General features: G+C 43.5%; 1 protein-coding gene across 2 annotated transcripts in view; it reads right to left on the bottom strand.

Moving 5' to 3' along the window:
* The window catches only part of TUNAR (TCL1 upstream neural differentiation-associated RNA), an 82,384-nt gene extending 55,830 nt beyond the window's left edge, over window positions 1–26,554 (bottom strand). Inside the window, exons 1-2 of one of the 2 annotated variants that reach the window (XM_060261891.1) lie at window positions 26,303–26,546; window positions 15,825–16,116 (exon numbers count right to left, since the gene is read on the bottom strand). In XM_060261891.1, coding sequence (XP_060117874.1) covers window positions 15,825–15,836 — 12 coding nt within the window. In that variant the 5' untranslated portion in view covers window positions 15,837–16,116; window positions 26,303–26,546. Of the gene's footprint in view, window positions 1–15,824; window positions 16,117–26,302 lie in introns of both variants that reach the window. The other variant, XM_060261892.1, reaches the window with a different exon arrangement.
* Window positions 26,555–27,891: the final 1,337 nt, after the last annotated feature.

The following is a 27,891-nucleotide window of genomic DNA, read 5'->3' on the forward strand; positions in this document are numbered from 1 at the left end:
TCATTGCCAGTGGATACAGTGAGACCACAAGCATGGATAGCTTTAAAAAGGGATTAGAAAACATTCCTGGAGGATAGGTCCATCAGTGGCTAGTGGGACCTCCAGCTTCAGAGGCAGTAAACTTCTGAATACCAGTGCCAAAATGCAATATCAGGGATGACTTTGGACTCTATGGCTTGTTTGTAGGCCACAGTGTGAAATGGGATTAGAGCTGCCAATCCCCATCTGGGGACAGGGGGTCCCCTGGTTTGAAGGTCCTCCCCTCTCTTCAGGGTCATCAGAAAGCAGGGAGGAGAGGGAAATGTCTGTTGGGCACTCCATTATTCTCAAATAGCATCTGCTGCCTCTTCTAAAAACACCCCCCAAGTTTCAAAAAGATTGGACCAGGGAATCCAATTCTATGAGCCCCCCAAAAAGGTTCCCCATCCTTCATTATTTCCAAATGGAGGGAAGACATTTAAAAGGCATGTAGTCCCTTTAAATTGCCTAAACTCCCTTTAGAGTTCAATCAAGCTTGTCACACCCTTGCTCCTGGTTCCGCCCCCAAAGTCCCTAGATATTTCTTGAGTTGGACCTAGCAACCATAAATGGAATGCTGGACTCGAAGGACAACTAGTGTGATCCAGCAGGGCTCTTATGTCCTTATGTAGGTCCAAACCTCATATTTTTTTTAAAAAAAAATCTATAAGAGCTAGCGTAGCAGTGTGGCTAAAAGGAAGAACTAAAGTCCAGGAGGTAGTTGGTTCCAATCTCAGTCACAAAGTCACTAGGTGGTCTTAAGAAAGACATTCTCCTTTGGACTCAGGGCCACATCACATGCCACAAAGTCCTTGTGACCATCACCAGAACTGTGGATCAGATGCACAGCTAGAATTCCATTATCGGAAGTGAATTCCCAAATGTGCAGGGACCCAATTTAGATCAGGAACCTGGTGCTCAGGCTGAAGGGACTTTAGCCTCCCCCTATTGTGGTTTCCCTTACCAGAATTGGCCCTCAGAAGTTGCTATTTGTCCTGCTAGGGGAGCTTCCATGAACTGATGATTACACATCAGTTTCCTCAGTAGAGGAAACAGCAGTATTATGTCAGGGTGGGAAAACAGTGGGGGGAATGCTTAAGGCTGCCCCCACACCATGGTCCTGATCTAAATTTGGCCTGACTGCACCTATGCATAAAGTCCCAAGCATGGAAGTCCCAGACTCATTTGTCAAAAATATATCTGGCAGCCCCAAGAGCTTCATCATAATGTGAATCGGACCGGAATCAGTCCCTCAACTTCAAATTAAGAATAGTAACACAGGACCTCGTTACAGAACTATTGCAAGGCTTGCTGTGACAATGCATAGGAGATACGTTGAATACTGGAAGAGTTATATAAGTGCTAAGTAGTACAGCATTTTCCTTAGGGACCAACAAGAATTTCAGGGTATAAGCATTCAAGAGTCAAAGGGAACTTCAGCTCTCAAAAGCTTGCACCCCCAAAATCTTGCTCTTCTCTAAAGTGCTACTGGACTCAAATTGACCAGCACAACTACCCTCTGAAATATTTTCCCCTTATTTTCAATCATTATGAAATATTTTTGTACATTCCATCTTATGTCCCAGTGTGTTCCCATCAGAGCTTTTTTGTAACATAAGAACATAAGAGAAGCCATGTTGGATCAGGCCAATGGCCCATCCAGTCCAACACTCTGTGTCACACAGTGACCAAAATTTATACACACACACACACACACACACACTGTTGGACCTCTGCTCCATATTTTTATCTAACCCCCTCTTGAAGCTGGCTATGCTTGTAGCTGCTACCACCTCCTGGGGCAGTGAATTCCACATGTTAATCACCCTTTGGGTGAAGAAGTACTTCCTTTTGTCCGTTCTAACCCGACTGCTCAGCAATTTCATCGAATGCCCACGAGTTCTTGTATTGTGAGAAAGGGAGAAAAGTACTTCTTTCTCTACTTTCTCCATCCCATGCATAATCTTGTAAACCTCTATCATGTCACACCGCAGTCGACGTTTCTCCAAGCTAAAGAGCCTAAAGTGTTTTAACCTTTCTTCATAGGGAAAGTGTTCCAAATCTTTAATCATTCTAGTTGCCCTTTTCTGCATTTTTTCCAATGCTATAATATCCTTTTTGAGGTGCGGTGACCGGAATTGCACACAGTATTCCAAATGAGAACGCACCATCGATTTATACAGGGGCATTATGATACTGGCTGATTTGTTTTCAGTTCCCTTCCTAATAATTCCCAGCATGGCATTGGCCTTTTTTATTGCAATTGCACACTGTCGTGACATTTTCAGTAAGTTATCTACCATGACCCCAAGATCTCTCTCTTGGTCCGTCTCTGCCAGTTCACACCCCATCAACTTGTATTTGTAGCTGGGATTTTTGGCCCCAATGTGCATAACTTTGCACTTGGCCACATTGAACCTCATCTGCCACGTTGATGCCCACTCACCCAGCCTCAACAGATCCCTTTGGAGTTCCTCACAATCCTCTCTGGTTCTCACCACCCTGAACAATTTAGTGTCATACACAAACTTGGCCACTTCACTGTTTACTCTCAACTCCAAATCATTTATGAACAAGTTAAAAAGCAAGGGACCCAGTACTGAGCCCTGCGGCACTCCACTGCTTACTGTCCTCCACTGTGAAGACTGCCCATTTATACTCACTCTCTGCTTCCTATTAATTAGCCAGTTTTTGATCCACAAGAGGACCTGTCCTTTTACTCCATGACTCTCGAGCTTACTAAGGAGCCTTTGATGAGGAACTTTATCAAAAGCTTTCTGGAAGTCAAGGTAAACAATATCTATCGGGTCTCCTTTGTCCACATGTTTGTTCACCCCCTCAAAGAAATGTAACAGGTTAGTGAGGCAAGATCTTCCCTTACAGAACCCATGCTGAGTCTTCCTCAATAACTCGTGTTCATCAATGTGCCTACTCATTCTGTCCTTGATAATGGTTTCTACCAACTTTCCCGGTATTGAAGTCAGACTGACTGGCCTGTAGTTTCCCGGATCTCCTCTGGAACCCTTTTTAAAGATGGGGGTGACATTTGCTACCTTCCAGTCCTCAGGAACGGAGGCAGATTTCAATGAAGGATTACATATTTTTGTCAGAAGATCCACAAGTTCACCTTTGAGTTCTTTCAGAACTCTTGGATGTATGCCATCCGGACCTAGTGACTTATTAGTTTTTAATTCATACATCAGTTGTAAGACCTCCTCTCTTGTCACCTCAATCTGACTCAGGTCTTTCAACACCCCTTCCAAAATTAGTGGTTCTGGAGCAGGCAAACACTTCTCATCTTCCACAGTGAGACGGAGGCAAAAAATGCATTCAGCTTCTCAGCCATTTCCCTATCCTCCTTCAGTAATCCTTTGACACCTTGGTAACAGGAACTCCTTTGCATGTTAAGCCACACACCCCTGATGCCACCAATCTTCCAAGAGCTTACAGTAGGCCCTGTATTAAGAGCCCTGTAAACTCTTGGAGGATTGGCTACATCAGGGGTGTGCGGCCTAATATGCAAAGGGGTTGCTGCTACACACACAAAAAAGCTCTGGTTCCCATCCTTCCACCATTTTTTTTTTCATTTCCTGTATTTCTAAAATTAATCTGTTGTTTTCACACATTAAGTATATGCTCAAAGTTATTAACAAATGTTAAAAAAGAATAGGACAGGACAAGACAGAAGCTATTTTAAAAGGATAATTGTAAATTTTGGTAGAACAAGTTTGAATCCAGTGGCACCATGGAGACGAACAAAGTTTAAATTTAGGTATAAGCTTTCTGAAGAAATGTGCATGCACACAATAGCTCATACCTAGACTCAAACTTTGTGGGTCTCAAGGGTGCCAAAGGTCTCAAACTTTGTTCTGCTGCTTCAGACCAACACAGCTGCCTACCTGAATCTATAATTTTTGGTGTACCCTTTCAAGCTTAAGCATGGAATGAAAAACATAAAGAAGTCACGGTATTCAGGTGGATAGTTTCCAGACCAAAGGGACTAAGACTCCAGTATTCGTTTGCATTTTTGCTGCTATCTACCATTAGTGTTCCATCAGAGAACACAGGATTCTCTCATGAGACAAGGGCTCCCACCTCACCATTGTGTTTTTCAAAATGTTACTTTTGCTGTTGGTATTTCGACAGAGTGCTCTAGAAGCTGGGTTCATCAGCATTCCGTCCTTCCGAAATCGGTAAAACGAGTACCCAGCTTGCTGAGGGGAAAGTGTAGATGACTGGGGAAGGCATTGGAAAACCACCCTGTAAAAAAAGTCTGCCATGAAAACATCGTGATGCGACATCACCCCAGAGTTGAAAATGACTGCTGCTTGCACAGAGGACTACCTTTACCTTTATGTCTCAGCAATCCGCTTCTCTTCTCCCTGCCCTCTCCCAAACAAAAACTTCAAATAGTAGCTTTTTCCAAATTGTTCCTAGCTCACAAACATCTTGTTCAGAAGTCTGTACACAAAAATAATTCAGATGTAGGAGATATGCCATGCAGTGCTATTTCTGGAATTATATGTAGCTGTAATTCAGGATGTCAGCATTGATGTGGAGATTACCTTATGTGTTTCGTAATTTCTTTTCCTTAAATGGTTCAGTAATGTCAGAGGTGAAATCCATGTCTCTGCCTCTATAGCGAAATACATAAGATGGCCATGATTCAGGAACATGTCTCTTCATCTCCAGAACAGGTTTAAAAGAGAGACAGTTTGGTGTAGTGGTTAAGTTCACGGACTTATCTGGGAGAACCGGGTTTGATTCCCCACTCCTCCACATGCAGCTGTTGATGTGACCTTGAGTGAGTCACAAGTTCTCACAGAACTGCTCCCCTCAAGAGCAGTTTCTGTCAGAGCTCTTTCAGTCCCATCTACCTCTGTTGTGGGGAGGAGGGGAAGGGAAAGGAGATTGTAAACTGCTCTGAGACTCCTTCGAGTAGTGAAGGGCAGAGTATAAATTTCTTGTTGTTTCAGACATTACAAAAAAAATACAAGGCAGAGGACATGTGAAGAGGAAGTATGAATTATCCACACTCCTCTTCTCTGGAAATATGGTTGCCTCTGTATTAGATTGTCCTGATGTGGATGGACAGGCTAGTCTGATGGCCCAGGTTAAGCAGGGTCAGTACTGGTTAGTACTTGGATGCAAGACCACCAAGGATGTCCAGGGTTGCTACACAGAAGCAAGCAATGGCAAGCCACCTCTGATCATTACTTGTCTTGAAAACCCTATGGGGTTGCCATAAAGTGGCAGTGGCTTGATGGTGCTTTACCATGTAGAGAATCACTGAAACATTTCCCATCTGTGGAAGAGCTAGTCTCAGCGTAATAATAGTAATAGCAAGAAAGAAGGAGGAGGAGACTGAATTTATACCCTGCCCTTCACTTGGAGTCTCAGGGCAGCTTACAATCTCCTTCCTTTCCTGTCCCCACAACAGACACCCTGTGAGGTAGGTGGGGCTGAGAGAGTTCTGAGAGAACTGGGACTGACCCAAGGTCACACAGCTGGCTTCATGTGGAGGAGGGAGTTGGGAATCAAACCTGGTTCTCCAGATCAGAGTTCACCTCTCTTAACCTCTACACTGCACTGGCTCTACTAGGAGCGTATCTAACGGCAACCTACAATAATGTAGGTAAATAGTTTGCAATCCAAGTGGCATGGGAAAGGGTTCTCCTAAAAGGGTTTCCAGCAACCTGGAGAAAAAAATGTCCTGTCCATCACCTGGTAAATAACATTATATTAAGCCTCTGTAAAATAACAGGACGTTTTTCTCCAGGTCAGTTGGCAACCCTACCTCTCATAGACTCCTCTCCATTCCATTAAACTTTTTCGGGGGGGGGGGAGTATGAGAATCCCTCCCTACTGGATTTGGCTGATAGTCTTCCATCATGAAGTAATAACTTGGCCTTTTTGGAGGGCATTTCATGCCAGCTGATTTATTTAAAAAGAAAACAAAATACCTCTTGTATCCATTTCGTTAGAGAAGTTTCTATGGCTGTTTCATCAAATGCTTGATCACGTCCACCTATGCAGATATGTGCAGAAAGCTTTTTACAAAAGCTGAATGGAAGTCGGGGGTGTGTGTATGTGCTTTTTTCCCAAGAGGGACTGCTGTTTTGATGACCAGGAGAGTAAAAAGTCTTTACATTGGCAACTACTACAGTGCCCTCTGCCCCCCATTTGGCAAGTACTGCGACAAAATGCAATTCTTGTTTTTATTATTCTAGAAGAACATTGTTCCTTCAAAGAAAGACTCATGCCTACCTAAAGGCACCTGTGGAAAAACGAAAAATTCAGCACCCTGTGGTTTCTTAAATAAGCAAATCAATTAAAAGAATCACAATGCTCCTGCTTTGGTTGTCTTTTGATGTCACTAAATCAAAAAGAAATATGAACAAACTATGACAATATGAGCGGCTCTTTTTAAAATGTATTTACTTATGCCTCTGGACCTGTATTAATGGCAAATGTCGCTATGTGCAAACCTCCCCTTGTTAAATAATGCCTAAAATAGAACTTAAAATATTTGGATATCCCTTATTGACCTACTTTGCTTGTTGTAATTACATGGTAAAGAGAGATTTATGTGGGCAAGAAAATAATGTTATTAAAGTGACTTTGTTTAGAAGAGAAACAGGAATTCTGCCCCAAGCTTAATGACTCTGCTGCCATGACAATCAAAGAACTCGACTTGACAAACTCTTTACTCACATGAGTTGTTTTCATTCATGTTAACCTCCCCTCACTTTTCTTCGGTGTGGTTGTTGTACAGAAAAGTTTGCCTCAAACGTTACAGCTGAGCAACATGAGTGGCTTCCAAAAACAAGTGTTTTCTCAGGATGCAGTTAAAGGCATCTCAGGGTGCATTAAAAAGGCATCTTCCAGACCTGGATAGTCCTGGCTAGCCCAATCTCATCAGAGCTTAGACGCTAAGCGAGGTCAGCCCTGGTTAGTATTGGTATGGAATACCGAAGTCACTCACTGTGCAGAGGCAGGCAACGGCAAGCTGCTTCTGCTAGTCTCTTGACTTGAAAGTTCTGTGGGGCTGCCACAGATCAAAAGTTTTAAAATACAACAGAGTGCGACCACAACATTTCCTCTACACCAAAAACATACACTTCCTCTGCACACTTCCTCTACCCCAAAAAAGTCCTTCCTGACCAACAATGTTCCCTGTAAGCTGTGGAGTCTTGTGAGCAGAAATTCTACTTGGTGAGCTACTGGTATTAAAGTTGTGGACTACTGCATACATTAGTTTGCTGTGGGGCCATTTTTCCTGAGCTAAGACACAAATGTGTGAGGTGGAGGCTAAAAACCTGTGAGCTAGCTCACATTAATTCAGCTTAGAGGGAACACTGCTGATCACCTAGGCAGTTGTCATAAGTCCACTACAACTCAATGACACTTTACACATACACAATCAGTGTCTTTACTTTACACAGACACAATCAGTCACACCAGTGCCCAAGACAAACAGGTACCATTTCTAATAATGAAAAGAACCCCCCCCCCCCAGTAGTTTATGACTATGATGGTAATTTTACTTTATTCTTGCTTATAACATTATAAACCCATCTTTCTTCCAAAACAATAGGACCTTAAGGCTTGGATCTAGACTAAATTTTTCACTCCCACAAGGGAACGTCCCACTTCCACTGTCCCACTGAGGCCCCCTGATCTCCCCAAAATTATGTTCCGGGGAACAGGGGAAATAAGGGGCCCTTGGAAACAGCATGAGAGGTCAATCAGGCATCTGTAGCAGGAAGAAGGAATTAATGGAAATTGGCAAGAAATTTAATCTGGATCCAACCTTGTGGCTGCAATACTAAGAAGGATTTCCTTTGAATAAATTGAGACTTACTTCCAGGCTGCTGAGGACTGCAATCCTAAACAGATTTATGAGGGAAAAGGTCTTTCTGCATATACAGGTTTAGGATTGCACGGTAAGAAGCAATGTTCCCTCTAAGCTGAGTTAGTATGAGCTATTGCACAGTTTTTTAGCCTCCAGCTCACACATTTTTGTCTTAGCTCAGGAAAAATGGCCCCAGAGCAAACTAAATTTTGAAGTAGCTCACAATTTTAATGCCAGTAGCTCACAAAGTAAAATTTTTGCTCACAAGACTCCAAAGTTTAGAAGGAAGAAGGCTTGTAATTCTACGTGAAGGAGTCTCACTTTTTTTCTACCTGAAGGAGTGTCAGAGTGGCTTACAGTTGCCTTTCCCTTCCTCTCCCCACAACAGGCACCTTGTGAGGCAGGTCTGGCAGAAATAGTCCTGAGAGAACTGCTCTCTCTTGAGAGAGCAGCTCTTTCAAGACCTGTGGCTGACCCAAGGTTCACCCCGGTGGCTTCGTGTGGAGGAAGAGTGAAGGAATCAAGCCCGGTTTCGAGTCTGCTGCTTTTAACCACCACACCGGCTCTAATAGTAATGGAGTAGCCCTAATGAGAATTACATGATTGACTTCGCTACAGCAAGGGCCTCAATGGATTTGGGATGGTGTATAATTCTGCTCAGGATTGCACTGCTAAGACAAAGGACATATGAAGCGGCTTTCTAATGAGTCAGTTCATTGGTCCGTCTAACCAGCTCTGACTGTAAACAGATCTCCAGGGTCTTGGGCAGGGAAAGGGCTGTCCCAATGGCTGCTACATAACTGGAGATGCTGGAACTGAAGCTGCGAACGTATGCCTTCAAAACCAGACAATCTAGTCTTCTCTGACTAACAGCACCTCTGCAAAGCTTCCAGGCAATCCAGTCCTTTAACTGGAGGTGCTGGGAATTGAACCTGAAATGTTCTGCAAATGCATATGCCACAGAGCTGTGATTTTTTTGGTAGAAGAGCTATGATCAGGGGGGGGGGGGTAGAAAAAGCCCAGTAGGAACTCATTTGCATATTAGGCCACAACCCCTGATGGCAAGCCAGCCGGAACTGTGTTCCTGTGTGTTCCTGCTCAAAAAAAGCCCTGGCTATGATCTCTCTTCCAAGGAGTCATTTACAAGAGTCAAAACAAGATATAACCAAGCTCAAAAACTACCACTTACAACATCACACTGGAGCCTGCACACAAAACACTCAAGCTCTCATAACAAAGTAGGTCAAAATCATTAACAAAGCACATCGCTGAGTAGGATAGCTTTTGTCGTCTGCCAAATAATATGGAGAGTTGGCCTTAGGTTGGCCTCCCTCTGGAGGGAACACCAAAGCTGTCCACTGTCTTGGTGATTTACTCCTTCTGGTTTTTAGTAGTAGGTGTTGATAATGATGGCCCATTTTGTCCCAACATTATTGGTAAAGATGTTTGGGTTTTGTTTTTTGTTTGTTTTGAAAGCATGGTGGCAGCAGTGTAGCAAGACAACTAGAGTTCAGGAGCATCTGTCAAAAGGAAGCATTGTAGGAAGCTCTGCAGGAGTTGATCTCTCCTGTTGTAAAAGCACTACTATTGCCATCACACACTGTGTATTGTCATAACATCAACCTACAGTCCAGCATTAGTGCTACACAGCATTACAACTCACTATCCTTCCCCGTGTCTGCCTAGTGAAAATGGATTTTTTAAAAAAAGAGTGCCAACACAAACAAAATAAATTCCTAATAGAGAAAAGATGAACTATTGTATTGGTATATCGGTATAGTATTCAGAACAACATATAGCAATTGTTATCCTCACACTTGAGGGGAAGCAGATGGGCATCATAAAGTTAACTTGCTCACAATTAGAAAAGATTCTCTTACTCAATCATCTCCTATTTTGACATATTTATTGCATCAACTGTTGTTTCCTCTTAATTGGATCCATTCAGCTGTTGACCCTGCGCATTTGGCTTGTTATCCCTGCTTTTTCTCAAAATGCCCATATCAGGTTATATTTTTTGTTTTTTTCTCAACCCTGTGTATAAGTTTAAATGCTTTTATCCCATTTCATTGTACCCAAAGAAGTGTGCATGTACACATGAAAGCTCAGGGGTTTTTTTGTAGCAGGAACTCCTTTGCATATTAGGCCACACACCCCTGATGTAGCCAATCCTCCAGGAGCTTACAGCAGGCCCTGTAAGAAGAGCCCTGTAAGCTCTTGGAGGATTGGCTACATCAGGGGGTGTGGCCTAATATGCAAAGGAGTTCCTGCTACAGAAAAAAGCCCTGCGAAAGCTTACACCTTGAATAAAACTTTGTTGGTCTTAAAGGTGCCACTGGACTCTAACTTCATTCTGTTGCTTCAGACCAACATGGCTACCCACCTAAATCTATACCGGAGTTTCAGACAGACTGAATATTATCTGGTAGACTCCCTCCCATGTTACCTTTTGCACCATTTTGCTGTGCTTCCCTCCTATTAGCTGCCCCTATTGGCACTTGCTCAGGCAATGCTTTTTGTTTGTTTGTTTGTTTGTTTGTTTGTTTGTTTGTTTGTTTTGAAGAGGGCTGATGCCATTGCTTGCAATGTGATCCATCCGACCCGGGATCATCAAGCCAGGATAATGAAACAGAGGGCAGAAGGCATCTCTTTCCATTGACAGTATGTGGGAAATGAATGTAAAATTCTTACCGTGGGGTGGAGACCGTGGCCCAGTAGAAGAGCACTTGCTTTGCATGCAGAAGGTTCCAGTTGGAAGAATTAAGTTGGAGGTGAAATCCTGCCAGTCAGAGTAAGCAATACTGGCTTTGATAGGCTAATGGTCTGACTCAGTAAAAGCCAGTTTCCTGCAGTTTTAATCCACCAAAGCGGAAAGAACCCTTCTAACCATGAGAGCAAAGCAAAGGTGGGAAAGCACCCCAGAAACCAAACATTTGACAGAATCATAATGATGTCCGTAGGTACAAGAGAGACATTATTGCTTGTTCCTGTCTCCTGAGCTTCGTCATTAAACCTCACCTGCAAAACTACTAATGGTTCCAACTTTTTTTTTCTTTTATCAATGCCAATGGGAACTGCCAGTGACAGCATTCATATTTCACATGCCTAGCGTTCATTTTGCTCTGTATGAGTAAATTCTAAGCAAACTGGCAGAACTAAGCCAGGACCTACTCTTAGTACCAGGTTATAAACAATTTGTAGCCTAAATGAGACATTCTAATGAAGATAGACACCAAGTGTTTAAAGAAAAGTCCCCCCAACAACTGCTGAAACAAAATGCATGCTGTCATTTGCAGCCACCGCCCAAAACCAGCTTCTATACTTCTTGTAATGTGCTGATACATGTTTTCATCTACAGGAGGCAGGCTCAAGGTATCATTCAGTTTTCTAAACAATGAACACCCAGTATGTGGCCCTGTTTTCCAGTACTGTTTCAGGAATGTGTAGGTTTTTTGTCAAGTGATTCAGGGCTTCGCTCAGGAATCTCATGGTCTGAGTCAGCATAGTAATATGTTGTAGCCAGTGTGTGAAGACATAAATCTGCCTTTGACTGAGTCAGACCTGTGGGACTGCCAAGGTCAGAATTATCTGGCAGTGGCTCTGTAGGATCTCAGTCACAGGTCTTTCACATTACCTCCTTTTAACTGGGGACCCAGGTATCGAACCAGGGACCTTTGGTATGCAAAACATATGCTCTACCACTAAGCCACAATCCCTCTGCAAGCACAGATATGCAAATTGGTTCTTTTTGTTGGTAGGTAGTATGAGGTTTCTGGATTTGCCTGACTAAATATATTGGAAGATAGATATAGCATAACAAAGTGAAAGGATTGATCATATAAGGATGGTGTGGAATTGTTTTCTGTGGCCCCAGAAAGCAGGACCAGAACCAATGGGTTGAAATTAAAACAAAAGAGTTTCCGGCTCAACATTAGGAAGAACTTCCTGATGGTTAGAGCGGTTCCTCAATGGAACAGGCTCCCTCAGAAGGTGGGAGGCTCTCTTTCCTTGGAGGTGTTTAAACAGAGGCTAGATGGCCATCTGATAGTGATGAAGATCCTGTGAATTTAGGGGGAGGTATGTGTGAGTTTCCTGCATTGTGTAGGGGGTTGGACTTGATGACCCTGGAGGTCCCTTCCAACTCTATGATTCTATGATTAAGGCTGTACTTCCTAGGAGGAGCCAGGAATTAGGAACAGCAACACTCCCTTTCTTTTTATGCTGGACAATTGGAAACTTGCCCTTCCTTTCTTGTTGGTTGTTATTTTTTTTCCTCAGTGTATTGTTAGCTGCTTTGAGTTCCCCATAGACAGAAAATGGGAATGGTGGTGTTAGAAAGTGTCACCAAGTTACAGCCAACTTATGGTAAACCCCATAGGCAAGAGATGGTTTGCCATTGCCTGCTTCTGCACAGTAGCCCGGGACTTCCTTGGTGGTCTCCTACCCGCCAAGTACTAACCAGGGCCAACCCTGCTTACCTTCCAAGGTATGATGAGATGGGGCTAGCTTGGACCATCCAGTTCACAGCAGAAAATCAGAATACAAATATATTAAATAAGTAAATTACACTGCAGGGATCTTGGGCTAAAGGTCACTGCTTCCAGCTACTGCTCTCTGTGGTCCTTGCCCAGTTCTGATTGTTTTATCATATAGTAATTTTAACCTATGGATCTTTCAGTAAGTAATAAATTATAACTTGTATGCGCTAGGCTTGAGAACAACAGCCCTCTACGGTCCAATGCCGGATTAAACCCTGTGGAGGCCCCTAGGTAGTCAAAATCTTGGGGGCCCACTTGCAAATCGGAGTGCCCGCTCCACCACCTGCGGCCCCCACTGCAGCCTGCAGGCACCTTCTCAGAAGCCCCTTTGACAAAGTTGCGGGGGAGAGGCAGAGAGAGGCAAACTTGGCAAGGAAGCCAGCAGCAACCACACTAGGCAAGCTGGGCAAAGAGCGGCTCAGTTGCTGGCTGCACATACAGGCTGGAAAGGCTGTGAGCAGGGGGGAAACTGGGGTGGAGCCACCAGGGCCTTTAAGGCATGGGGGCCCATAGGCCAGTGCCTACTTGGCCCAATTGCTAATCCAGCCCTGCCTCTACCATCTGTACCTATGTTATACAAATGTTTTTCTATATGATGGAAAACATTTGTATAAAGCTGCTATGAACATGACTGTATCTAACTCTCACCAAGCCAATGACTGAACTAATCTCTGATAGGTGAGCTTATATGAACAGTAACTTGACCAGATGTGAACAATATGAGCACAGTAGATGGAGAACTACTGCTTTGTATCCATTGGGCTTGGTCAATCCTACACCTGCCTCATACCTGCTATTGAATCTAGTTACCATGTTCACAGACTGACAATGGTATCTACTAACATGTTTCAGGTTAGCAAGCCAGTGTGGTATAGTGGTTATGAGTGATAGACTCTAATCTGGAGAACCAGGTTCGATTTTGCTCTCCTCCACATGAAGCCAGCTGGGTGACCTTGGGTCAGTCACAGCTCTTTCAGAGCTCTCTCAGCACCCCCCCCCCCCAAATAAGTCTAGCTCACCACCTAGTGGTGCATAACACTAAAAGGGCTAGAACTTGAGGCTGCCAAACAATCTTAGATTTCCCAGCTATACTACACACAATGCCAAATGATAATTAATTAATTAGTTTTGGGTTAGCACTGACTTACACTTACACGTTCATCCCCTGATAACTTCAGCCATCAAATGAGGAGTTGTATGTGTGAATGGGCTATCAGACAGAACTTCACATAACATCTCTTCAAATGTGAACATTTGTCAGTGGAATCTTTTCTGGTGGCAGCTCTCAAGGGATGAATATTCCACTGTTGGGAAACCAAGGAAGCTGCATGTGGACTAGTCACTGTTACCACTTCCTTAGTCTGCTGAATGCTCCTATCTGCTGTGCCAAGTCTCAGTTCGGTTCTGCTTGGTCCAATTGTCCTTGTGAAATTGATTGCCTAGTTTTAATGCTAAATTCTGGACTTGGGCTATACATACTAATCAATAGGCCTTTCTGGCTTGTCACTTAGCTAAGCCTGCTCTTATAACTTCAGGGACTTTTCTGTGATGACACCTAGCAAAATGGTCTCAGTCAGCCTTCACTTGTTCTGCTGCACATGTCCTTCATGTTCAGATCCCGGCTACATACTCCCTCATTCTCTCAGCAAAACATCTGACCTTGATCCTTATGGATTTTTTTTTAAAAAAAAACACCAAAGGATTTTAGCAGCATGCACCTTAATTGTCTTTACACTACAATCCCTTACTGGTACAAACATGAAAGTAGCATTAGAAAGCAACTATTTGATTTTCCAGTTATTTTGCGTTCTTTGAACAATTGTCAGAAATGAATTCTAAAATCCTTTTTTAAAGTTAGAAAAGAAACGCTCCCCTTGAGAGAATACACCAATATGCGATCAATCTTTGTATTCCTCCCTCCAAATAATTCAATTTGCACTTCACGGTTCTTCTGCAGATTAATATCCCAGCAGTATTTTTGTCTGAGGAGTTCAGAAACATTCGGGAGCACTGAACTCATACTGTAGTCATGTTTTGTGAATTACACATCAAGATGGGTAGCTGTGTTAGTCTGTCTGCAGCAGTAGAAAAGAGCAAGAGTCCAGTAGCACCTTAAACACTAACAAAATTTGTGGCAGGATGTGAGCTTTAATGAGTCACTGGTCACTTCTTCAGATCTGAAGAAGTGACCAGTGACTCACACAAGCTCATACCCTGCCACAAATAAGGGCAAAAGTCCAGCAGCACCTTTTCTGCTGTGAATGATATATTTCATTACTCAAATTAAACTGTCAGCTTAATCCTAAACACATCTATTCAGAAGTTCCTTTGAACACAATGGGACTTAGTAAAACTACTCAGAACTGCAGCCTAAGAAAATTCCCTTCAGTCTCTTGTAGAAAATAACAGGAATTGGAATAGGCTGCTGAAAAGATTGGCTAAACTTAGGATGGTTCATGGACTTTTTTTGGGGGGGGGGGCGGAGGGACATTTTTTTTCTCCACCCATGCAATCCCATGCTTGCAAGTACATGGAGAAAGTATTGCGTATACGTAAAGTAGTAATTTCTTTGTAGCAATTTTCACCACAATCCCAGAGGCATCACAAGGTGCTGCAACATTTGTGGAAATCGTTGCAAAGGTAAATACGTGTGTCATTTTCTCACACAATGCTTTCCCTGTGTGTTTGCTGGCCTACCAGTACCAAAAAGATGACCGTGCAGAGAAAATGACTAGGGAACTGGCTCTTTGTTATGAACTTTTTTCTCTCCCTGAACTTTCTTTCTCTTCTAACCATCGGTAGAAGCCAAGTTTGACATATTGGAAGTCCAAGCAAGCCAGTATATATATTTTTTAAAACCAGGATAAATAAAGTTTCATAGGGTAGCCATATCAGTCTGCAGCAAAACAATTAGATTTAAGCCCAGTAGCACCTTCAAGACCAACAAGAGACTCAGGGAGTAAGCTTCCATGATTCAAAACTCCTTTTGTCGGACACAGTAGAACCAAATAACTAAAGGTAAGTAAAGTATCTGTTAGCACACAGAGAAATCTTTAACAGTCGCCTTAGCCTGACCGTAGATTGAAACAACCAAACTTCACTTTCAGTCATGCAAGTAAGTTACTCATCTGTAAGTCCCACCGAAACCAAAGCAACTTACCCATATAAAAGGAATGGGCAGAATAAGATCCATAATCTCACATTCCCTATCAAAACAGATAACAAAGTATAGCCCCACCATTTTTTTTTTTTAAAAAGAAGAAATCAGTAGAAGATTAAAGTGACAACTGGTGAGGATCTGGACCCTGGGATCAGGAGGAAGGCTCAAGCATCATTCTGCCCATTTTCTCTTGCAAACGAAAACCAGTGAACCAGCAATAGTGTTCTCTGTGGGGAGAGAGAAAAGGCCTTACCAGACAGTGCATCAGGAGGAGAAAATCACCAAGCCCGCTGCAGAGATTAAGCTCAGCACGGCATCCAGGCGCCCTTTGGAATGGGTGAAGATTGTCCAACCCATCCTTCCCAGCCGAGTGGACAAGTTTTCTCTAGACTTGCATTTGTCACCAGAAGTCAGAGCCTTACAGTACATGGTATTTTCCTCGTCGGGAGGTTTATTTCCTCCAGTGAAGCTTCAGCCCTGCCATGCCATTTCCAATCAGCTTAGAGAAGTTCTTCATCCCCAGAGCTGAGCTGTCATCCGAAAGACTCCAAGGGAAACGGGGGAGAGAGACAGAGAGAGACAGAGAGAGAAAGAGAAAGAGAAGGATCTTACTAAAGCTCTGAAGTAGCTATCCAAAAAGGAAACAGAAAAAGCCTTCTCCTGCACGCTGTTGCAAGTGCGGGTTTTTTTTCTACCTGCACGTTCTCTTGTGACAAACTTTCCGCTAACTGATTTGGCACCGGTTTTGTAATTCAGTTTGGCAGAGCAAGTGACTCTCCCCAGCCTTCCCTCTTTTCCCCTTTCCCTAACCTGTATTAGGTCAGGCGTTACAAATTCTCTCTTTGCGTTGGAGCAGTAGAGGTTCCCACATTCAGTGTAATGGAAAAATCTCCCCATCCGGAGAAGGAAAGGCCACGGGCTATTTGTCTGAATCACTCTGGGAGGTGGGGTGGAGTTCAGACTCTGGATTCCAAAGGGAAATGACCCCCAGAACCCGACTCCACAAAGACGGAGCGAAAGGGAGGGGGGCCAATTTCCAAGGTAAAGGAGCTTCCAGCTGCCCTACCTTCTCACTGCCTGCAGCTTGGGCTTCCCCTGTTCTTTCTGCAGAGCATATTAATTGATTCCGGTTGCTGAGCAACTAACTCTGGGGAGCCACACTGGATGCTTTCTCCGCCACAGCCCAAACAGCACTAAGTAGGGGAAGATGCAGAGGGGATGAGAGCATCTTCCTCCTCCTCCCCAGGGCTCCTCATCTGCGCGCCAATTTAAATTCTCCCACAATCCACTCTCTGCTGCCCTGCAGGTTTGACTGAATTGCTCGACATCCCTCCCTCTCTTTCTTTCTTGAGAATGGGAAAGCTTGTATTCAGAGGATGGGACAGGGCTTTATTTCTCCCCACCTCCTCCCCAATCTTGTTAGGACTCTGCTATGAAGCCGTGATCCATCTGACGGCAGTGTCTCCATTGCAGCTACAAATAAAGTCCCTCCGTGTCTGCACCCATCAGTGACACCTTGGGGTGTTCAAGGCAAGAGATGCTCATAGGTGGTTGGCCATTGCCTGCCTCTGCCATGAAACCTTATGCTGGAATAAAAGACTAAAGTCTTTAAGATTCTTGTTTATTTTAACCCCAATCACAGTGTTCCATTGTTCTTCTTAGGAGCAAACAGTAATCACTCATGGGAGAAAATAAGGGGGTGAACTCAAGGGCACCATTGATTTGGGAGGATCCCATTGAGTATAGCCATGGAAAAGAAAATGTCCTCTTCATGACATCAGTTGAGGAAGTGGGCATCTCCTTGTTATTAGGCCTCCCCCTGGGCCCCAGGGTTGCCAAGTCCAATTCATGAAATATCTGGGGACTTTGGGGGTGGAGCCAGGAGCAAGGGTGTGACAAGCATAATTGAACTCCAAAGAGAGTTCTGGCCATCACATTTAAAGGAACCGCTCACCTTTTAAAGGCCTTCCCTCCATTGGAAATAATGAAGGATAGGGGCACCTTCTTTGGGGGCTCATAGACTTGGACCCGCTGGTCCAATCTTTTTTAAACTTGGAGGGTGTTTTGAGGAGAGGCAAATTTGGTGCCTTTACCTCAAAAAACAGCACCCCCCCAGAGCTCCATATACCCACAGATCAATTCGCCATTATACCCTATGGGAATCAGTTTTCATAAGGAATAATGGAGTGCCCACCAGACATTTCCCTCTCCCCCCCCCACACTTTCTGATGACCCTGAAGCAGGGGGAGGCCTTCAAACCAGGGGATCCCCTGCCCCCACCTGGGGATTGGCAACCCTACAGGGCCCTGATTGATCAACTGTAACTGTAGCTGTCAAGGCAGTGTTAAATAGTGGATTCGATGCATGCAAAGGCTGGGTTGCAATGATCAAAGCTCTTTATTCGGTTACAGCATGGTAACGGATAGGCTAAGACTGCTAAACTGGGCCAACAAGGCCAACTATATACACTCCAAAGTTCCCACGCTAGAACACTGTTGGGTCATTTGAACCAGCAGTGATTGGACCGGGGAAGCAGAGATTTGGATCCTGCTTCCCATTGTTCCCAAGTCCAGTCCTTAAGGCTCCAATGAGCCAGGCAGGAATGAACAATCCACATGAAACACAGAGTCACATATGCACAACACTATGGTTGTTCAACTTTTGGATGTTTTAATGTGGAATTTTAATGTTGTATTTTTTATTGTTGTACAGATATGATGAAACCTGCCCTGAGCCTGCTTAAGGAAAGGACAGGATATAAATTCAGTAAAAGAAAATAAATAACCCCATTCTGGCGGCTTATTCTTTGGCTACAACAGAGTGTGGTGGAAACACAGCTTATAGAGATCTGATATATTGCTAATAACTTGTGTCGGCTAAACCTAATGAGCTATGGCAAATTGTAACTTGACTTTTTTCCGGGGGATTTATTGTAAACAACTTTCTATGTAAGGGTTCCAGCTTACTACACAAATGTTTCTGGGTTAGTGCACAGAGATGGTGCTGGGGTTCAAGCACATCTGCAAGCTATGAAAGTTCCACTGGATTCCTTGAACCATCAGAAGAGAGAGGAGAAGGGTGGGATTTATACCCCACCCTTCACTAGGAGTCCCAGAGCGGCTTACGATTTCCTTTCCCTTCTTCTCCCCTCAACAGATACCCTGTAAGGCAGGTGGGGCTAAGAGAGCTCTTTTGAGAGAGCAGTTCTTTCAAGAACTGTGACTGACCCAAGGTCACATCAGCATTGGGATCCCAGCCTCCTACCAGGGGCGGGAATTTTCCTAATTTCGGGGCCTCCGATCTGCCCACACAGAACTGACCAGAGGGGAGCCTCTCCCCAGAACACCACCGACAGAAGTGACGTTATCGTGCCAGGCACGTCATGAGGGGACACTCTAGCATTTGGGGGGAAAGTTCTATGATCCCCCCCCCCCACACACACACAGGAGACAGGCAAGACCTGGCAACCTTACATCAGCAGGTGCATGTGGAGGAATGGGGAATCAAACCCTGTTTTTCCAGATTAGAGTCCACACTCTTAACCGCTACACCAAACTGGTTCATTAGTGATCCATAGATGGGGAGAGGCTGCTGGCTCAGTGGTGAGGGAAAGGCATGATGCTCCTTAACCTTAGAGGCACTTGCCTTCCTTGGAGTGAAACCTTCGCAGTGTTTGTCAGATAGAAATAGGGTGCAAATCCTGTCCCTCTCAGGCTAATACCAGTGCAAGGTACAGTTGCCAATGCCTCAACAAAAATACCTTCTCCTGTTAATAGAGGTTCAATGGGATGTTATTTACCAGTTTTACCCCCTCCCATGTTGTTAGGAACTTCCACTGCAGTTTCCTACATGTTAGACCTCTATTAAAGAGCCAAGACACGTTTCTCCAGGGCTGGCTGTGAGTTTCCTGCAACCAGAATGCAAAGGGAATCTTATTTTTATTGCCCAGCCATGGAAGTGGGGTGGACAAGATAAAGCTCTCCTCTCTGCCACATGGTCGCAATGCAGACTGGGGCTTGAACAGCTACTGGTTCTATGAATCATGCAGTATCCTGTCCACCTTGACACCCCCCCCCCAACACTTTCATTTTTTTTTTAAACAAAACACAGTTTCTTGGTTTGAGTCCTCATAGGACCCTGGCTAGACATCGTGGTTTTCCAGTGCCTTCCATTATTTAAATATAATTTGTTTTGTGTTTAGTGATCCCTGAGATTATTTATTTGTTGCTATGGTGTGAGGAGGGGCTGTGGCTCAGTGGTAGAGCCTCTGCTTGGCGCACAGAAGGACCCAGACTCAATTCCTGGCATCTCCAGTTAGAAAGGACCAGGCAGTAGGTGATGGGAGAGATCTCTGCCTGAGACCCTGGAGAGCAGCTGCCAGTCTGAGGAGACAATATCTTCTTCAGTATAAGGCAGCATTTAGTTTCCTCTGCAGAAAACATTTTTTAAAAGGATTGTAACTGAATTCATCAGTTAGATAAATTATAATCCAGGAGCAGGAAAGGGCCGGGATGTTAAAACAGCCCAGGAGTGAGCAATGACAGTAATGGTGTAGGCTTGCCCACTGTCTCCTCAAATGCTGCTGCTCTGTGTGTCTAAAGGGCCCCTAGATTATTACCAGCAACTCGAGCTCAATTTAGCTTGCCTTTGGCCAACAGTAGCCATCCAGCCTGAAGCAAAATCTCCTGGTAAACTGAAGAGCTGGTCCACCCCTCCTTGTGAATGTCTTTCTTCTTAAGATTGCTGGTGTTTCTTGGGGGTGGGGGCAAGATTATGCCTTGCAATTTGTGTAGCCCCCCCCAAAAAAAAGATAAATATTTTTTCCTCAGTGGAACAGGCTTCCTCAGGAGGTGTTGGGCTCTCCTTCCTTGGAGGCTAGATGGCCATCTGACAGCAATGCAGATCCTGTGAATTTAAGGGGAGGTATTTGTGAGTTTCCTGCATTGTGCAGGGGGTTGGACTAGATGACTCTGGGGTCCCTTCCAACTCTATGATTCTATTAAATAAAAGTTGAGAGAAAGCATTTCATATTTCTCAGCAGCATCACTTTGAGAGGCTTTATGACCTGTAGTGGGAAAGGGGGGTGAGAAAGCCAGAGGATGTGGGCAAAAATCCTTCTGTATGTAGAAATGTGCCAGTGGATGAATCTTAGGCAGGCGATAGTAGCAATGGGCATGCAATTTTTCAGGAAAGTGTTTTTCATATGTTGCCTGTGTGTGCCTTTTTGCTCCATCCATTTTTATTGTTGGTGTTTCCTCCTCTCTCTCTTTTATCTTTTAGGGATTTTTGTATTATTTTACTGCAATTTCAACCTCATTTTGGTGCCATACTGCCATTCATGCACACACACACACACACACCTCAACAATTCAAAAACACATTTAATTCAGAAAATCTGATGTGATCAAACACAAACATGAGGTTTTCCAGTTCCATGTAAAAAAAGGAGAATTCAAAACCACAAGAAGAAACAAGTGGTGGTGGAAAGCAATATCAAGTCACAGCTGATATATGGCAAGCATGTAGGGTTTTATGAAAAGAGATGATCAGAGAGAGTTTGTCATTGCTTGCTTCTGCATAGCAACCCTGGACTTCCTCAGCCCTTCCAAGTACTAACCAAGGATGGATCCTACTTAGCATCTGATTTCTGAGAAGATTAGGCTAGCCTGAGCCATGCAGGTCAGCACAGAAACAGGAAAGGGTGTGAAATCTGGTAATATTCTCAAAGTATGGTTGAAGGTTTGCTGGGAGCTCCTAGGAACAAATGAAACCTTCATAGGGATGTATATGAGGCAGTGGGAAGGAGGAGGAGGAAGAGGAGAAGAAGAAGAAGAAATTGGATTTATATCCTGTCCTTCACTCAGAGTCCCAGAGTGGTTTACAATCCCTTCCTCTCCCCTCAACAGACAACCTGAGATGTAGATGGGGCTGAGACAGCTCTGAGAAAACTGCTCCCGAGAGAACAGCTCTTTCAAGAACTGTGACTGACTCAAGGTCATGCCAGCAGTTGCATGTGGAGGAGTGGGGAATCAAACCTGGTTCTCCCGGATTAGAGTCTGCGCACTTAACTGCTACAACAAACCAGCATAGTGGTTACAGCACTCTCAGCCAGGTGGTGGAGCTTGCAGTCATACATTTGTATGGATGCATATTCAGGCTTCTTGCAGACAACTGACCAGGATCCTGCACCCATTTCCCCTTGGAAGACAATTCTCCATCACAGAGTGTGTTCTTCTGCAGCTAAACACTTCAGCTGGGTCAAGAGCAACATCTCCAGATGAGCTACAGATAAACCTAGTGCTGGAGGAAAGCACTGCATGGAAGAGAATTCTCTCCACAGTGGAAGAGGTGCAGCAAAAATGGGAGCAAAGACTGAGGTCCAAGCTGCTGGAGTGTACATGTGTACGTCCAAACACAAGGTTTTGATCTGTTCCCTATCCTGCTATTCCACTAAGAAAGCTTATCTATTTATTAAAATACTTATACCACAACTACCCTATTGGCTCAAGACTGAAGCCTTCCTAACCATGCAATACAGCACAATTGGCTTTTTATGCATATACATTCTCATACTGAGTCCCACCACCCTCAAATCCTTGATGTATGACTGTTCCGCTCAGTAGGCAATTGTTTAAATGGGCAGCCAAATCAGTCATGAATCCTATAAAATGGAAGTCCGGAAGCACCTTCAAGACTAATACCGTTTTCTCACACAGCTTACCTCGCAGTCACAATCCTGTTCCCTCCGCAGCGTCCGGTTGGATTTCCCACCATCTGCGCCGGTGTTACAGGAAGTGCCGTGGCTTTTGTGTAGCAAACGTAAACCGCTGAAACCCAGTTTACATTTGCTACACAGAAGCTGCGGCACTTCCTGTAACTCCGGCGCAGATGGTGGGAAATCCGACCGGACACTGCGGAGGGAACAGGATTGTGACTGCGAGGTAAGCTGTGTGAGAAAGCGGTATAACATTTTATTCTAACATGAACTTTCACACTGGAATAATTTCCTGGAATAATAACCACTAGAAGATGCCACTAGACTTCTGTTTTATTTTGCTACAAATCATATAAGTCCGTCATAAATAAATGTTGTGTTGTAATAACATCCCACTCTTCATCTAAGTAACTAATCTAAGTAATTTCTTACAACAATAATGGTGGCTGATCAGTTTGTGACAACAGTGTCTTTGCGCATATGCAGTTTGGGGAGGAAAAAAGCAAAATTCTTCAGCAGGCTTTGCAGCTGTTCAGGGTCAACCAAGTCCACAGGGTGACTGGCTCACATTTGATCAACACCTTTGATCACCGTAAGTTCAACTATCAAACCTGTCTGTGGTGAAATTCACGTCCCTAAATGCACCTACTACAAAGTGGGCGAAGGAAGTGGATCTCTTGTCACCATGGCCCAGGTCTGGGATCACGTGTAGGAACTAGCAAATACAGATCACAAATGGAGAGGTGTGCAACCCTTGTGTTGCAATCAATGTTCCTTCTAACCTGCCCCCACCTACTGAGTGGAGCAGTTCACATCCTAAAGAGACTATAACAGCTGTCATCTTAAAATGGGCAAGGGGCAGTGCAAGACCCTACATAGCTCCAGATGGCTGCTGAGTGGGGCTTCCTGGGTTAATAAGCGGCTCCTTGTACACAGATGGAGGGAATGCTGGCTGCTATGGTTGTCGGGGTGCAGTTCTCGGGCAGCAGCCACCCATGAAGCAATGTTTTCCTGGCTCTTCTCTTGGATTTCACCCAGTGAGTCACAGGAAGACAACACATTCTCTCAGCCAATCAGTCTATTCTGAAAGTGCCACTGACTCTGAGAATATAGGGAGGGGATAATTTAGTCTCCTGCCATGCCCTCTCTGTCCCTTCTCATGCTTCATGCACAAAAGTCCCCTACTGGCAACCATCCTTTCACGATTGTGTTTTTGTATTTTTGTAGTTATATGTGCATGTGAGCATGTGCGTGTGCACCAGGAAGTCATGGCACCCTTTGGTGACTGACCCCTACTGGGGGCCTGAAGGATATTCAGGGATATAATGTCAAATAAAGCCTGCACCCACTTCCCAGTATTCCAAGGAGATCTTCCATCCAAGCACTTGCCAGAGTCCGATCCTGCTTAGCTTCCGAGATCTGACAAGATTGGGCTTGCCTGGGCTGTTCAGGTTGGGAGGGACCATCCTTCCCCCACTGATAGCCTTCACATGCATGGGGAGTTGTACTTGAGGGAAGCCAAACTGTGCAAGAGGACCATATCAGTCCCATAATATTGAGCCAAATTTTGTCCTCTCCATTCACACCATATTTTCTCAGAAAATGTAGTTGTAATTGTAAAATACGTAGGGGGAACTATAAAAGTGTATCGATAATATGGAAGAATTTGCAGAATGTCCATAACCAATGTGTTAAAGAATCAAATCTTCTCTAAATATAATGCAGCAATATATTTGCCCATTCTCTGTTTGATGCTGAAGCTCATCGAGAAAATCATAATCTTTCTGTACAGCCATGTAATAAAACAGGACAAGCGGTGTGTGAATTCTCTGATTCTCTAGGGTTATTTGTCTCAAATCTCTTTAAACCTAAATAGATACGCACTTCAAAAAGGAAAAGCTCTTGAGTTAAGCTAATTAATACTTGTAGCTACTAGAGAGGTACACATATTATTTTTGCTTTATAAATCCAAACTGAAAAGAAAAAAATTGCACCAAGTTACTGAAGGTTGGCAGAGTCATCTTCTCAATTAGTCTTATTAAAGTTTGTTAAGCTTCCTGGTTTGCAAGCTGTTACTTGCTTAATATTATCAATTGGAAAATGACTTCAAGGTCCATGGCAAATCGCAGATTTTAAAGCTTATGGAATTTCTTTTCATTGGATTAGCTTCCAGGAAAACAAAATGAAATTATAAATTTTGAATTATGCAACCAAAAATTAAAGCTGTGTGCTGCAAAATCTTAGACTTTGATATTAATAATTTGGATGCCTGCTTTGTGTCCAGTTTCATCTTGAAGTGCTGGATAATTTGTTTAGGCTTCAAAAGCTTGTTAAAATACTTTGGATGGAAATTAAGACATCAGGGTGGAAGACGGAATTTAGAAAGTTATTTTTACTGAAGGGTTTTGGGACATTTCTCCATACAACTCTGGTCTCTTATTAAACTAGTGTTTTAATGAACTTTTTTTAAAAAAATCACACAGCAGTCCACTGATAGCTAATTTTAAATACACTTATTGTGGAACAAATCCAGTGAACACAATGGGACAATTCTAAGAAAAGATGATTAGGACCACACAGCAAGTCTGTGTGACCCTATAAGCACGTTTGCTTGCATGTGAGTTCCAGACGCACAGCTACAACTCTCTTAAAAATATGGGTAGTTAAGATGTGATCACAATCTGAAAACTTCAGTGGAACCAAAGACATTTCAGTTCGACATTCTAGCTGAATCTGTCTGGTCAACTGTCAAATAGATCTCTATTATCAAAACAGTGACACTCAAACAAACCCATCCTCTGTCTTAACTACAGAGAACTGTTTTCCTAACTGAAAATGAAAGCATAATGCAGATCTCTTTTCCTGTTGTCATACATATATACGCATGTGATTCAGTTGGCTTATGGATCCTTGTTGTTGTCCTTATACTTTATCGTTAATCCAACTGTTTGCTTGCTGAACTCTTTCTGTGCTACCGTCACACCTTCTTTCCTGCCTCAGTCATGAGTTAGCTTGAACTGTTCCATGAGCTAGGCTGCCAAATTAATATGTAGTGAAGGAAAGGATAATAGCTCTATCTAATGTTAATTAAGGATGCATACATTCCTAGGTTTTATTTAATTTTTTTTTCTTCTGCCAGCATGCTAAAATGTAAGCTGGCATTGAAATTAATTGCTTTCCAGAAACAAATATTCTCTTTGCCTTTTCTTTAAAAAAAAAAAGAAAATATTTCTGCTGCCCCCTTCTTAATACCCAAGCCGTTATTCTGAAGACAATATTAAAAGATTCACATGTTACAATCCCATTAAAATATATTCCTTCAGAAATGATGGAAATGCAACCGAAATCTACAGAGGTTGTTTTTTTAAAATACTGAACATCTTTCTCATAACATCTTTCTCAACCATCCAGATTCTTCAGAAGGTACCATTTGTATCTTGCTTCGAAGTGCTAGCAAAACCCATGCAATAGCTCAAGTTGAAAACACACAGAGACACACATCATTACAAGGCCATTAAGAAACTTTAGGCTGACCAAGAGACTTCGTTCACTTCACCAGCATTTGAAATATCCATCCCTTGAATTCTAACTAGTGTAACAATCAAACGTAAAGCAAGATCTTGGTGATGGCATATAACAAATACTAAGAAGAAATTATTTTAAGAATCACACATTCTGAATCAATGCAAGTATGTTTGGGAACAAGTCCCACTGAATTGCATGGGACTTACCCCCTATTAAATGCACCCTAATATTTCAGTCTAAAATGGTTGGCATGTCCAACCAATCATGTCCAGTGACTTCCAATCTTGCAACATCTTTGCATAGTTCTTTCTGAGGACTTGCTACAGGAAAAGCTAAAAGGTGTTAATGGGGGGGGGGGGGTGGACAACTCTGACAAAAAAAAAATCTTTAAAGGGCAATGAAGGCATTCAGATAGTGTGCACATGAAACCAGAACCATGCAATTCCCCCCCCCCAACCCATGCTGATAAGAAAAATAGTCTTAACACTCACCCATTCCACGTATAGAAGATTTTAAAAAGTTTAAGCCATCGACCTTTTCAGCTCTCCCCTTTCTCAAAGGACCAGCCCTTCAGTTTTTAGCTTCTGTGAAAACAATGACATTATCTCCTGTTCTTTTCCTTCTCTGTTGATGACAGTTCTTTACAGATGCCAGCTGTCTTGCTCAAGTATTATTGTAATCCATTCAAGCTCACTCCCCTCCTGATTGCTCAAGTGACTAAGTCTGAAATATACATCATTTTTACTTTGGTGTGTCTGGCTGGATGCTTCTCTTTCTGCTTCCTTCCTTCTAGAATGCTTGGATCCCTCCAACTGGATGTAGCACGCAGGCTTGGCTATTTATACAGTGCTCTGCTCTCCCTGCTTGGTACAGACAGAAGGCAGCAAGAACGAAACTGAACTCCCCAGCAGTGAAACACACTGTCTCCCATGCATTTCCCCAGATCAAATGGCTTTCAATTTTTTTGTTTGCTTGTTTGTTTCAGAGGCAGCCCCTGGGTTCGAATAAACGCAAGTGAGCCAACCCAGATACAAGCGTTTGGTCTAGGGGAGACAGAGTAAGGGAATGTAAAGGAGAAATAAGTAGCAGCAGGAAGGGTTGGGCATCTTGTGATTGCTTTGAATTAATACTCCTCAGGGGGAGATTAAAAGGGGGGGAGACACTGCACAAACACAGTAAAGCCTGTCTCACGGAGTAAAATCTGTTGGATCAAACAAGCTCTTCTGGAAAAGTTATACAGTCTGTGTATTTATTTTGTTGGGGGGGTGGTGGTTAGTGCTACTGTGACAGCACTATAGTAACGATGAAATTAAGCCACTAGATGTGTCTTTCCTGAATTATCACCTTGGTCCTGATCTGCAGAAATCATTGGACCGTTGACTTAAGGCACTCTCCCCTGTGTTGTAATAAGATGGTTCTGAAAGGTCAAATGAGGTTAAACTGCCCTTACACGGTTGAGTTCCCGGTCATGTAAGGATGGCCAGATTTTACAGCAGAAGTTGGTGTGGCTCTCTGAAAAGTACATGACCCTTGAAATCATGTTCTCCCCCCTGGGTCCTTAATTGGCAAAACAAAGAGGGGTGTCTGGAACTCCTGCTACAGCCACTTAATCACCGTGGGAAGCAGAAGAAGACAGGGCACTCGGAGGTATTTCTTTATAAACAAGAAAAGTGGAGCACTGGAGAATCCCAAATTAACTCATGTTAATTCCCAGGGAATATAAACATCATTCATTGCTTCTCAGATTTTGAAGATCCCAAATCATTTAGTCCTGTCTCCAAACAGGAAATGATATCTTCAGAATCTTCCACAGATTTTTTTTCCCCCCTCTTAAAATTTGGTTCAGAGGACTTTATGTGCAGGGTATACCACATCGTTTAGTTCCTTCTGTTCATTAGAACCATTTCCCTCGTCTTCATTGCCTGTGTGGTTGCATGCAGATTTGATTGGTGTGTTTTGCATGTTCACAGCGGCACATGTGCACATCAGTAAAACCGCAGCACAAAAAGAAACTCAGTGGAATTATGCACACGGTCATATCAAGACTGCTGTTTTAATACATGTGCATGCATTTGTAGGT

This window comes from Heteronotia binoei, chromosome 21, assembly GCF_032191835.1.
Source record: "Heteronotia binoei isolate CCM8104 ecotype False Entrance Well chromosome 21, APGP_CSIRO_Hbin_v1, whole genome shotgun sequence".
NCBI lineage: Eukaryota > Metazoa > Chordata > Lepidosauria > Squamata > Gekkonidae > Heteronotia > Heteronotia binoei.